At 42.6% G+C, this 13,872-nt stretch overlaps 1 protein-coding gene across 2 annotated transcripts in view; it reads left to right on the forward strand.

Moving 5' to 3' along the window:
* FRAS1 (Fraser extracellular matrix complex subunit 1) overlaps positions 1 to 13,872 on the forward strand; it is a 533,887-nt gene that overhangs the window by 459,385 nt on the left and 60,630 nt on the right. For both annotated transcript variants that reach the window (XM_055434121.2, XM_055434122.2), the window contains 6 exons: positions 409 to 522; positions 2,512 to 2,662; positions 3,943 to 4,102; positions 6,606 to 6,774; positions 11,052 to 11,298; positions 12,625 to 12,969. In XM_055434121.2, the coding sequence (XP_055290096.2) occupies positions 409 to 522; positions 2,512 to 2,662; positions 3,943 to 4,102; positions 6,606 to 6,774; positions 11,052 to 11,298; positions 12,625 to 12,969 (1,186 nt within the window). The remainder of the gene's footprint in view (positions 1 to 408; positions 523 to 2,511; positions 2,663 to 3,942; positions 4,103 to 6,605; positions 6,775 to 11,051; positions 11,299 to 12,624; positions 12,970 to 13,872) is intronic.

Genomic DNA, 13,872 nt, shown 5'->3' on the forward strand with positions numbered 1-13,872 from the left:
CTTAACCACTGGACCACCAGGGAAGTCCCTGACATTCACAGTTTAATGATGGAAGTTTTAACAAGAGTTATTAAAAGGAGGATATTTTGTTTATTGTTTCACCTCGGGGGCAATATTGAACTCAACCAAAGAAAGCTTAGGTTTAGGAAAGCCAACTTGCATAGCAGCTGAAATTCCAGCAAGAGTGCCATTTGTGTCTTGCTTTTCTTCTTGTATCATTTCCACTTTGTCAGTCAGCATTGTCCCTGAAGCCTCAGGAGCCGAGTGGTAATAAGCAATGGAAACTTGCTTAGTTGTCTGTTTTGAAGTGTCAACAGATTTCAGGGGTTCCAGCTTCTGTAAGTCTTAGACCTGACATACTTCAGATATGTGTGAATGATGAGTTTTCTTTTTTGGCTTTCATCACAGATCATAACAGCAGCACCTCAGCAGTTCTGGGTAGACATCCTCCCAGTGGATGATGGCACCCCTAGGATTGTTACCAACCTCGGGCTCCAATGGCTAGAGTACATGGATGGCAAGGTAAGGCCTTTCCGTCTGCTAGTGTCTCACTAACCAACTTGGGCTCTATCCTATTCATGACAATATGAACAGAACTCCTGTTCAACTTATGTCTATCCCTTCCTAAGTAGGCTGAGTTCTTAAGATTGCTGAGCTCCATGAGTCTGGTTAGAATTGTATTACAGTTTAAGATGTTCTTATAGAATGACCCCCAAATATAGTAGCTCAAGCAGGATAGAAATTTTTTTTCTCACATAAAGCACGGAAGTGGGGAGGTTAGGGCTCCACACGACCATTCAGAGATGCATATTCCTTCTGTCTTACTCTTCTGCTATCACTATAGTGTTGATATCAAAAAACAGGGCCAAAACTCTTCAGCTGTTCATCAGTACTGCGTACCATGGGAAGAGGAATATAGAAAAGTAGGGGGCAAGGAACTTAATTTTAAGCAGATGATACAGAAATTAAACACATCATTTGCACTCATATTGTTTTAAGAAGAAATTGATCCTATGGCCCTATCTGTTGCATGGAGTGTCTAGCTGGGCAGTTTGGTGCTCAGCTAAAAGTTTGTTGACTAGAAAAAGGGGAGGATGGATTTGGGAAAACTCCTCGTGTATGCCATAGATGGGAAGGAAGGAAGTTTTTTGGTAGATGAGTATCATCAGAGGATTTCTAGAAATTTAAATTTTTTTCTCCTTTTGGTAAGTACCAATTGGGTCATTTTAAGATATGCCATAATTCTCACCTGGTACCATGTCAGGCATTAAATTCTCATCCCCACCTGAACACACACAGTTCCTCAGCCCAGTTGGGGAACTGGTTTCACACTTTTGTCTGTGCTATCGCCTCTGCTGCTGCTGCTGCTGCTAAGTCACTTCAGTCGTGTCCGACTCTGTGTGACCCCATAGATGGAAGCCCACCAGGCTCCCCCTCCCTGGGATTCTCCAGGCAAGAACACTGGAGTGGGTTGCCATTTCCTTCTCCAATGTGTGAAAGTGAAAAGTGAAAGTGAAGTAGCTCAGTCGTGTCCGACTCTTAGCAACCCCACAGACTGCAGCCTACCAGGCTCCTCCATCCATGGGATTTTCTAGGCAAGAGTACTGGAGTGGCTTGCCATTGCCTTCTCCAGCTATCGCCTCTAGGATGTGAATTTTCCCATCTCCATGTTGCTGATGAGTTGGCTGTATGTGTAGCAGAGGTGTTACAGCTTTCCGCTGAACTCACTGGGAATTTTTAAATATATGAGACAAAATTAGTACAGATTCCTCTCATGCCCTATTTGATATTTTTCTCAATACTCAGAACCATCCTATTCTCTTCTTCTCCAATTGGTCTTCCACTTCCAACTCTTTCCCTACTGCAGTGACTCTTATCAAAGTTATCAATGACCTCAGTTTCACCAAATCAAAGGTCACTTATATGCCCTTATTTTACTAGGTCTAGTAACATTCAATAGTGTTGACCATGCTTTTTTTCTCTCAAACCTTTGGTTTCATTAAATATTTGTTGAATGAATAAATGAGTGAATTAAAATTTAGCCAGTATATTTGAGCAGTATTGGGATATTATATATTTGTCTGTCTTAATTTCAAGCACTGTAATCAACTCTTATACGGTATAAAGTGGCCATCTTCCCTGGATTGTGTCCTTCTTTCAAAGTTCCAACCTTCTTTCAAGGCCAAACTCAAGCCACCTCCATCCCTAATCCAGATGGAATGAATTGTCCTGGCTCCCTAAAACTGTGGTGCAGTCTTTTCTGCCTCTCCCACTATAGCACTCACCACAGTTACCTTCCTCATAAGCCTTTCTTCCCCAAGAAAGAATGAATGTCAAGGGCAAAGGCTGGGATGGTTTCTATCTTCATAACCTCTTCAATCCTGAGAAAGTTTTCCAGGCAGTAAATGCACTTAGTAAATCATGGTTGAACTGAATTAAATCTGAGTCAGAGGGTCTTATTCCTGCTTTATTTCCATCTTAGGAATTAAATTTAATGGGTTTCTATTCCAGGCAACCAACTTGATCACCAAGAAGGAACTGCTGACCATGGACCCGGACACGGAGGACCTGCAACTTGTCTATGAGATCACCACTGGCCCCAAGCATGGCCACGTGGAGAATAAACTGCAGCCTGGCAGGGCAGCGGCTACCTTCACACAGGGTGAGAACTCAGGAGCTGGGCTTCCCTGGTGGCTTAGGTTGTAAAGAATTCATGTATAATTCAGGAGACCCAGGTTTGATCCCTGGATTGGGAAGATCCTTCTGGAGAAGGGAAGGGCAACCCACTCCAGTATTCTTGCCTGGAGAATCCCATGGACGAAGGAGCTTAGCAGGCTACAGTCCATGGGGTTTCAAAGAGTTGGAGTCAACTGAACAACTAACATGAGAAGTAGGAAGGGTCTATTTCTAACCCCAGTCCCACTACCTCCCTCATCTTTCTCACAACCACTGCCAGCTACTTCCCCCCAGGACCTATTTACAGACAAATAGATCCTTTGGCATCTAACCATCCAACAGTGAAATTTTACTTCTCCTGATATTTTTCCCCTGTTACTCCAAATTATGGCCAAAAAAAGAAAATTTTTATCTTTACCTGACTTCCTCAGTTCCCAAATTGCTTTCAGTTTTGACCAAGTTGTTTGTAAAAGATCATGTGATACTTCTGGGTTTGCTTTCAAAACAAAAATAGCCACCAGACTTTATGAAACATCTGTGATCCTGTGTGGTTAATTTTTTTCTCTAAAGGATTATGGATTTTTTTGTCTTCAGCAAAGAAAGAAAAATCAACATGGGTAGATTGCTCAATAGAACAGTTTCCTGTTTGGAATCACATCAAGCAAACCAATTTGTATTATAGTTTATTGGAAACTTTTCAGAGTCTTCTAGACTTCTGTTGGGGATGGACCTGATTGGGAAGACACAACTGTTTCTTACAATTTGTGTGCCATATTTTCTTTTAATCCCTGTCCTCAATCTGTGTTCTTTCCTAGCCCCATGTTGTCTGTGCCTTGTGAGGGGGCTGTTTTAATCCAACCCCAGCTTTTCTCAGTAACACATACCTTCCAAAGAACCTTTATTTTGAAGGAAGTAGGGACAGGTATAAGCATATATGCATGGCAGACGGGGTCAGAGACTTTCCTCTGTTGGCTCAAAGATTTGCTTTTAACTTTCCATAGACATTTATTAAACTGCTTTTTTGCTAAGACCCTGGGATTATCATTGTATAACAGCATAAGGGTACTTCCTGTACACAAACAGAATTACAGGATCTTATTTTAAGATCTGGTAGAAACATTTATTTTTAAGACTACAATATTTTTTGTTCCTGGAAAAATAAGTTTTGTCTGTAATCCACTAGAAGAATAAACTGGATGTGTCGGGAGAAATCTATGAGGCTGTCTTTACATCCCCTGGTTAATTCAGTATCTTTTTTTCTCACAGAGGACGTGAACTTGGGATTGATTCGTTACGTGTTGCATGAAGAGAAGATCCATGAGATGATGGATAGTTTTCAGTTTCTGGTGAAAGACAGTAAACCCAATGTGGTCAGCGACAACATCTTCCATATCCAGTGGTCCCTTATCGGTTTTAAATATACCAGGTACAAGTGCTGTTACTGTTCATTCTTGAGAAATGAAACAGGAAAGCAGAGGAAGCCAGGATGAAGCACATTGGAGGGCAGCTGTAATCATCCAGTCAGGATGGTAGGATGATAATAAGAATAAAAATAATAATTGCACCAAATATTTCTTGAATACCATATGTACCAGGCACTGTAGTGGGTAATGGACATATGTCATCTTGTTTAATGCTTACAGTTATGAGACGAGTAACCTTGTTGCCTCCACAATGACAAAGCAATAGAGACAGAAATAGGTTAAGTAACTTATATGAAGGCTTCCCAGGTGGCTCAGTGGTAAGGAACGTGCCTGTCAATGCAGGAGATGCATGTTTGATGCCTGGGTCAGGAACATTCCCTGGAGAAGGAAATGGCAACCCGCTCCAATATTCTTGCCTGAGAATCCCATGGACAGAGGAGCCTAGTAGGTTACAGTCCATGGGATTGCGAGAGTCAGATAAAACTTAGCAACTAAACAACATTAACTTACCTGAAGTCATATAGCTAATAAGCAATAAAGTCCAGTGATCTTAACCATCATGCTTTACTGCTTCTCCTGAAAGTATTTTTCCTTCTGTCTTCAAGTTTAGAAGATAATCCAGAAGAACTGATGGGGAAAAAAATACATTGAAAAAAATGATCACTGGCCCACAAAAATAGTAGTCTTTGCCTTCTGTCTCCACTCTCCCTGTTCTTAAGCTTATATTCTCCCCTTCGTTCTTTTGGTGTACACAGAATCATGTATCTTTAGTTAAAAATTCATAGCTTAACACAGACAGCTCTTCAAGATGCTTTTGTAGTCTTGCTGGGGAGTCCAGAGGCAGAGAGTCAAATTGGTAAAACACAGAGCTGATTTTATAGATTAGATTAGAACTAGGACTGCAATTTTTGTGGGAGATATAATTATTTAAATCTACATTTCACAGACCCACTAAGAAATCAATCTCATTATAATTCAAATGAAAATTGGATCTTGGGAAAAAAAGATAAAAGCATGCAAACTTGGTTTCACGTGCCCCAGATGGAGGCTATTCTGTTGTTACACACACTTGGAGAATGAGTGGGAAATTAGAATTAACATACATATGTGTTTTATATACATATATATTTATAGTCATTGTCTAGTCAATAAGTCGTGTCCAACTCTTTTGTGACCCCCACAGACTGTAGCTCACCAGTCTCCTCTGTCCATGGGGTTTCCCAGGCAAGAATACTAGAGTGGTTGCCGTTTTATTCTCCATTATATGCATACACTCTGCTGCTATTTACCTCTTACTTGCAATTCCTTCAGAATTAAATAAGTTGAATAAAACTGATGATGTTTTCTGGACAACCTTCTAATGTTGGATGGACTAACTAATACAGAGAGTCCCCAAACTGGTAATGAAGGCAAACCTCACAAAGGCACTTTGCCTGCAATCCTCACGGCAATAAGCCACAAGTCAAAGTTAATGGCCATCCTCAGTGATGAAAAACAAAGCCCAGCTCAGGTTGAGCTTTTCTCAACCTGGATAGCTTGTTATGACTAAATGGCCCCTGTATGCTTTGCCTCCTGCTTTGCAATTCAACAGAAATTCCTAGCAGCAAGCTAAGTTAATTCTGTGTCTTAGTGATTCCAGCTGCTATAACAGAATACCATAACCTTGGTGACTTGTAAACAACAGGAATTTATTTCTCACAGCTCTGGAGGCTGGGAAGTCCAAGACTGAGGTGCTGGCAAATTCAGTGTCTGATGAGGGCCTGCTTCATGGTCCATGGAGAATTGAGTTCTTGCTGTAACTTCTCATGGCAGAAGGCAGATGGAGCTCTCTTCTATGAGGACACTAATCCCATTCATGAGGGCTTCACTCTTGTGACCTAATCACCTTTGCAAAGGCCCCACCCTTATTACTTTCACAAAGGGAATTAAGGTTTCAACATATAAATGTAAGGGGCACACTTCCGATCCATAGCACCTTGGCCCTCCCCCATTGTCATAAAGCCCCATTTGCGTCAACACCTTTGTTACCTTGGCCCAGTTCTCATTTTCTTACTTCTGGCACCACTCTGGCTCTTTTAAACACCCTAGAGACCTGTTCCAGTCAGTTCCCACCTGAACCAAGTTATTAATTGGCTTCCAAGCAGCTTTCTTCCAAAGGAGCTCACTAACCTCTGCTAATTACTCCACCACACTTGAACAACATTGTTTGTTATTTCTTTGTGTTCTGAAATATGGAGGGCATACCTCCTGTGTGCTGACTGTCTTCCAACTCTTTCTAAAAATGGGGCAGATATCCTTCTGCATCTACTCCTCCTTTGGTCACGTGCTTCTATGACTGTCACAAGTGAATATATTCCCTCAGTTTACAGCTAACTTCTTATAAAAACCAAACTACCTCTTAAACTGTCTGACACCAATAACCAACCCTCAGAGATAGGCATTAAGCACATGGATTCTTCACAGCCCTTTCAGAATTTCAGAGATGGCCTTTTTGTGTGCTTCCAGCTACAACGTCAGTGAGAAAGCAGGGTCAGTGAGTGTCACGGTGCAGAGGACGGGGAACCTGAACCAGTACGCCATTGTCCTGTGTCGCACGGAGCAAGGCACGGCCACCTCCAGCTCCCGGGTGGGCTCCCAGCCTGGACATCAGGACTATGTGGAGTATGCTGGCCAGGTAGGTGGGCATGGGGACCTCTGACTCCTGAACTGCTGGTGGGCTGCGGCCAGGCTGGGACGTGGCTATCGTCAACTGTGTTAGTTTCCCCCTTGACTACCCCCCGCCCCCGCCGCCCACTGCACCCTTCCTCAGGTCACTGAGCTACGTTGCCTTCCCACAATGCTCTCTTCTTCACGGTCTGTCTAGTCCCTGCTACAGTTTTAACTGCTGCCCAGCTTCTCAATCTTCACATTTTGCTTCATGACCAAGAAAAGTCTCCCAGGTACCATGTTGTACACTCAGCCTTTTCTATCCTAACCTTTCCTCCCTACTTCTCGTTACCTGAAGGGTAGGGAGACTAGTTGGGGAGCTCTTGGAATCGGCTGCATGAGAGATGAGCTTCATTTATAGAGTGAAGGTGGAGTTTTCGATTAACGAATACACACTACTATACATATAAAATTGATAACCAACAAAGACTTGTTGTATAGAACAGGGAACTATACTTAGTATTCTGTGATAACTTATAAAGGAAAAGCTTCTGAAAAGAAGAGATACATATGTATAACTGAATCACTTTGCTGTATACCTGGAACTAGCACAACATTGTAAATCAACTGTACTCCAGAAAACAAATGAAGGGAAGGTGGAAACAAGTGGGTGGATTCAACAGACCAGTAAGAATTGATAGGATGCAGCAGTGGATTGGAGAAGGCAATGGCACCCCACTCCAGTACTCTTGCCTGGAAAATCCCATTAATGGAGGAGCCTGGTAGGCTGCAATCCATGGGGTCGCTAAGAGTTGAACACAACTGAGCGACTTCACTTTCACTTTTCCCTTTCATGCATTGGAGAAGGAAATGGCAACCCACTCCAGTGTTCTTGCCTGGAGAATCCCAGGGATGGGGGAGCCTGGTGGGCTGCCCTCTATGGGGTCACACAGAGTCGGACACGACTGAAGTGACTTAACAGCAGCAGCAGCAGCAACAGTGGATTAGAGAGTGGACAGAAGGGAGAGATGGATGGTGATGCCTCCGCTGGGAGGGGATTCCAAAGAGGAGCAGGTCTAGCAAGGGGGGTGATCTTGATTCTGTTGTGGACTTGTTGAGTGTGAGTTGCCTTAGAGAAAATCAGTTGGCAGCTGTTTGGGTTTGTAGGAGTGTAGAGACACACACATGCATGAATGCACACACACACACACACACATTTGCACATCTCTATGTGACAGCAGTGGTAGCGGTGGTAATTAGTGCCAGGGTGTGAATGAAGGAGAAAAAAGAAAAAGTGAAAGCAAAAGAGAAAAGAGGACATAAATAGTAAATTCTTTTATGGCAGGGGCCCCCTATGTGTCAGATTAAAGTATTGTACAATACCTGGCACTTATTAGGTATTTATTAAGTGTTTTAATATTCTGAAAGAGTTGGGAATACCAGACCACCTGACCTGCCCCTTGAGAAACCTGTATGCAGGTCAGGAAGCAACAGTTAGAACTGGACATGGAACAACAGACTGGTTCCAAATAGGAAAAGGAATACGTCAAGGCTGTATATTGTCACCCTGCTTATTTAACTTATATGCAGAGTACATCATGAGGAACGCTGGGCTGGAAGAAGCACAAGCTGGTATCAAGATTTCCAGGAGAAATATCAATAACCTCAGATATGCAGATGACACCACCCTTATGGCAGAAAGTGAAGAGGAACTCAAAGGCCTCTTGATGAAAGTGAAAGAGGAGAGTGAAAAGGTTGGCTTGAAGCTCAACATTCAGAAAACTAAGATTATGACATCTGGTCCCATCACTTCATGGGAAATAGATGGGGAAACAGTGGAAACAGTGTCAGACTTTATTTTTTTGGGCTCCAAAATCACTGCAGATGCTGATTGCAGCCAGGAAATTGAAAGACACTTACTCCTTGGAAGGAAAGTTATGACCAACCTAGATAGCCTATTAAAAAGCAGAGACATTACTTTGCCAACCAAGGTCCGTCTAGTCAAGGCTGTGGTTTTCCCGTGGTCATGTATGGATGTGAGAGTTGGACTGTGAAGAAAGCTGATCGCCGAAGAATTGATGCTTTTGAACTGTGGTGCTAGAGAAGACTCTTGAGAGTCCCTTGGACTGCAAGGAGATCCAACCAGTCCATTCTAAAGGAGATCAATCCTGGGTGTTCATTGGAAGGACTGATGCTAAAGCTGAAACTCCAATACTTTGGCCACCTCATGCGACGAGTTGACTCACTGGAAAAGAGTCTGATGCTAGGAGGGATTGGGGGTGGGAGGAGACGGGGACGACAGAGAATGAGATGGCTGGATGACATCACCGACTCAATGGACATGAGTTTGAGTGAACTCCGGGAGTTGGTGATGGACAGGGAGGCCTGGAGTGCTGTGATTCATGGGGTTGCAGAGAGTCGGACACGACTGAGCGACTGAACTGAACTGAACTGAAATGTTTTTTAAAAGTAGTTTCATTATTCTTATGGCACCATGAATCCCTATAAAGAGAATATATATATATATTCTTTTTCAGATTCTTTTCCATATAGATTATTACAAAATATTGAGTATAGTTCCCTATGCTATAAAGTAGGTCCTTGTTATCTTATATATGTGAAAGTCACTCAGTCGTGTCTGACTCTTTGTGACCCCATGTACTATACAGTCTATGGAATTCTCCAAGCAAGAATACTGGAGTAGGTAGCCATTCCCTTCTCCAGGGTATCTTCCCAACCCTTGAACCTAGGTCTCCTGCATTGCAAGCAAATACTGGAGTGGATATCCTATACCTCCTCCAGGGGATCTTTCCAACCCAGGAATTGAACTGGGGTCTTCTGTGTCGCATGCGGATTCTTTACCAGAAAGCTTTCAGGGAAGCCCTGATGTATGTATATTTTAATCGGAAACTTCTAATCTATGTCAAATTTAAATGAGAAATTGGAATAGATCAGCTAAACTAAGGAATCTTTTAGCAAAATAATATTAAAGAGTACATACTTTTGTTTTTCAGAGAATGACAACAGACAGTGTGTTCTAGACCTAAATAGAGACCTTTGAGTGTTTCATTTAGCTGGGAGCATTTTAAAATGTGGATCTTAGTAAAACTTAATTTGATACATTGATTAGATATGAAATAGTACATTTTTAGATGAAAAGCATGTGTTTTTCAGATTTGTGTGACCCTAGAGGTTTAGGACTGATTTTTACACACTTTAACTATTTCACAAAATGCAGTCCAGGCCCACTGCCTGTCCACTCAGTTTTAGACTGATCCATAACCCTGGTTCCATGTGTAGGTTTTAATCATCACCTTTTTTATAAAGACAAAGTAAAACCAGAAGAAATCCCTATAAATTCACAATCGTAATCATATAAATTAATTTTTCTATTTTATATCAGGCTAAGTTAATTCACATTATGGATCTGCTACATCTAAACAGGAAAGGATGTACTAATAAAGTTAAAATTCAGTCTGGTCTGTTCATAATGTGACTTTCTCCGAATTCAAACTCCGTAATTCAGTACACTGAGATTCTATGTCAGTTTTGATTATATGAGTAATATGGTGATGATGATAATATCATGCATTTGCTCCATGCTTTAAAGTAAAGTTAGTGCCTTCATTATACATTGTCTCGTTTAGTTCTCCCAGGAAGTATGTGAAATAGACATATTGTTGTTATTTAGCCCATGGCGAATCTGAGGTTTGTGAAGTTTTATAGCCTAACCCAGCTTGGAAATAACAGAGCCAGGACTTGAGGCCAGAATTTCACACTCCAAGTTCAAAGATCTTTCCAGTTAAACTTGCCACAAATGGAAGGAGAACCAAGTAATCATAGGACTTGTGCTGTGACTTTCCTGGTGGTCCAGTGGCTAAGACTCCATGCTTTCAATGCAAAGGACCTGGGTTCCATCCCTGCTCAGGGAACTAGATCCCACATGCCAAAACTAAGAGTTCACTTGCCACAACTAAAAGATCCCCTGTGATGCAGCCAAGACCCAGCACAACCAAATAAATAGGAAAACAATTTTTTGTAGGTGTTAAAATAATGACTCTTGCTGTCCCAGCTGAGTTAATAAAACACGATATGAATAGTTACCTACGTGGTTTTCTGCATTTACCACATGGTAGGAGACACCTCTTCCTTCCATGTCTGTATACAGTAAATCAGCCCCGATGTGCAGAGGTAGATGGGGAGAAGTGGTGTAGCAGGAGGGATTGGCTGGAAGAACCAACTATTGCACTCAGTGGAGCGGGGGAATCTGAGGCACAGCTTATCTCCTTGTTTCCTTCGTGACAGGTGCAGTTTGATGAGCGAGAAGACACCAAGTCCTGCACCATCGTCATCAACGACGACAGCGTGTTTGAGAACGCCGAGAGTTTCACCGTGGAGCTCAGCATGCCGGCGTATGCCCTACTAGGGGAGTTCACCCAGGCGAAGGTCATTATCAATGACACTGAGGACGAGCCCACATTAGAGTTTGATAAGAAGACCTACCGGGTCAACGAGAGTGCTGGCTTTCTGTTTGCACCTATTGAAAGAAAAGGTCTGTTGGTGCCTGAGGCGGCAAGGAGCTGTAATAATAGCTAACGTTTATTCTGTCCCTTTCACATGCCACCTGCTCATGTACCATGTTAACTCACGTGTGGGGGTACATCACGGGTTATCAGCTCACTTCAATCCCCAATAACCATCCTCCCTACTGTGAGTTCTACAGATGGCTTCTCCATTGAAGTTGTTTGCATGCCCATTTATTCTTAAGTGGGACCAGAAGGCTAATTACATTTGGCCTTGCAAATGACTCCTGAACTCAGAGTTCTTAATCAGTCACCCAGGCCAAAAATATTTAGCAGCCTTGGTCAAGACAGGCAGTTACAGTGTGCAACAACTGGCTTCCTGTCTTACTTCTTGGGAGACTGAAAATGTATGTAAAGATTTCCCCATGTGAGTGTCACATGTAGAGCTCAGGTGAGAAATTAACCGTGTGTGAGAAATAAAGGGTGATTCCACTGGGGTGGAAAATCAAAAGAAAGATCATATGGATTTATGATTGTGAATACTGTGACTTTAAAAACACATGGAAATTGAGGGAGGGGCTATATGTATATGGATTTCTGGTTCACTTTCTTACAGCAGAAATTAATACAACATTGTAAAGCAATTACACTCCAATAATAATATTTAAAAACAAATTTTTTTAAAACACATGGAAATTAGGTCCCTATTCAAAGCCACAACCAGACTGTAAGTGATGATGTCAGGTATTTTGTTGCATCTGCTGATGTGCAGAGTTAGTGTGGCCAACACTGAAGGTAGCACCAACCCTTGGTGATGCCACTCAGAGGACAGGTAAGTCTTGTTGGTTGCTCTGGGTCAGCCAGCTGAGCCCAAATAGCCTATCACCCGGGTAAGTGGCAGCGCTAATAAGTAAAGTCTTCCTTTTTTTAAAAAACAGGCTTGTTTCTCCCTGGAAATTAAAGTACAGAAGTTTATTCAGAAAGGCAGTGAACTGTGCTCATAGCACTGTCTTCAGGACACAATTACTTTTCTACTTAACCAAGACCAAGTATGTCTCTTCTCCCTCCACCCACTGTGGTCTTAGATGGCAGGCAATGAGTCTTGTGAATTAATAGAGCACGAAATTCACAGAATAGGAAATCCATTCCAGGTTGTTTGGTGAAGGATCTGGGGTATGTGAAATCCTCAAGTGGCTTAGACCACAGGCTTAAGACACTGCAAAGCAGGGACATTTCCTGTCAGAGTTTGAATGGAATATGTCCAAAAGAATCATACCCATCAAAATTACCAGAGATTTTAAAACTCGAGAAATGCTCATTCAACTCCTTTGGTATTCTTGCCATTTGTGTTTCAGGGGATTCAAGCAGCATTGTATCTGTGATTTGCTACACGGTCCCCAAGTCAGCTATGGGCAGTAGCCTCTATGCTCTAGAATCGGGCTCTGATTTTAAATCTAGAGGGATGTCTGCTGAGAGTCGAGTGATATTTGGGCCTGGTGTCACCATGTCCACCTGTGACATCATGCTCATTGATGACAGCGAGTACGAAGAGGAAGAGGAGTTTGAGATTGCCCTGACAGGTGCTTCCGACAACGCCCGCATTGGAAGGATGGCATCGGCCAAGGTGCTCATTGCTGGTCCCAACGATGCTTCTACTGTGTCCTTGGGCAACACAGCTTTTACCATCAGCGAGGATGCAGGTAATGGAGAGCATCTCTGGGTTCCCCTCACTCATCTCCTGGTCCCTTCCTTAAATAGTTTCCTCTTAGTTTTGAGAATGCCCTTAGGATGTTAAGAATGCCATTCCTCAGTGATGCCGTTGTCAGTCTGAGGCAGGTAATGCTCAACATCAAAACCAAGAATGAAAGGTAGCGAAGGTTAGGGAATCCCATTCACTTATCCTGCTCTGCTTACTGGCGGCAGGGAGAGACCTGACTTAGAGCTCACTGGCTGACCTCTGGGGTCCAAAGGGAGGGTGTAGTGCTAAACATTTGGCATGTGAAGGAGGGGGATGTGATCTGTTGAAGATGGAGGTAAATTGTTTAGTGTACTGCAACTGCCATAACAAATAAATTCACATTTTCAGTGTTTTAACAATGGAACTCTCATTCCTATAACAGCCCAAGGCAGTCAGTGGGCAGATTTCTTCCACCCAGATCTCTTCCCTCTTTGGACTCCACCTGGATCTCAAAGTCTTCCTCATATTGTTGACAGACATCCTGCTATTAATAGGACAGCCAGTGGTTGTGCTGAGCGTCTGCTAATCTGAGCCCCTGATCAAGACTTTGCACCTCTTTGAAAGTGATATTCTTAGCGATAGTAAAAACTAAGATTTTGGAGTATTTACTGAATGCCAGCCCCCATGCCATGTGCGTTGGATTCTTTCTTATTTATAGAGAAGAGCAAATGAAGTCCCAGAGAGGTGAAATAAATCATCAAAGACCAGCTAATATGACAGAACTGGATTAGAACCCAGGCCTTTCTATTATACCGTGTTCCCTTCCCATACAACAAATGCCCAGCCATGACTACTTGTCACCTCACAGCTATTGGCTCGAAAAGTATGACTGATGGACTTGTCACGTAGCTTTTCTCTGACCTTG

The sequence above is a fragment of the Moschus berezovskii genome, chromosome 5 (genome assembly GCF_049115385.1).
Source record: "Moschus berezovskii isolate FMDL1 chromosome 5, NW_MosBer_1.0, whole genome shotgun sequence".
NCBI lineage: Eukaryota > Metazoa > Chordata > Mammalia > Artiodactyla > Moschidae > Moschus > Moschus berezovskii.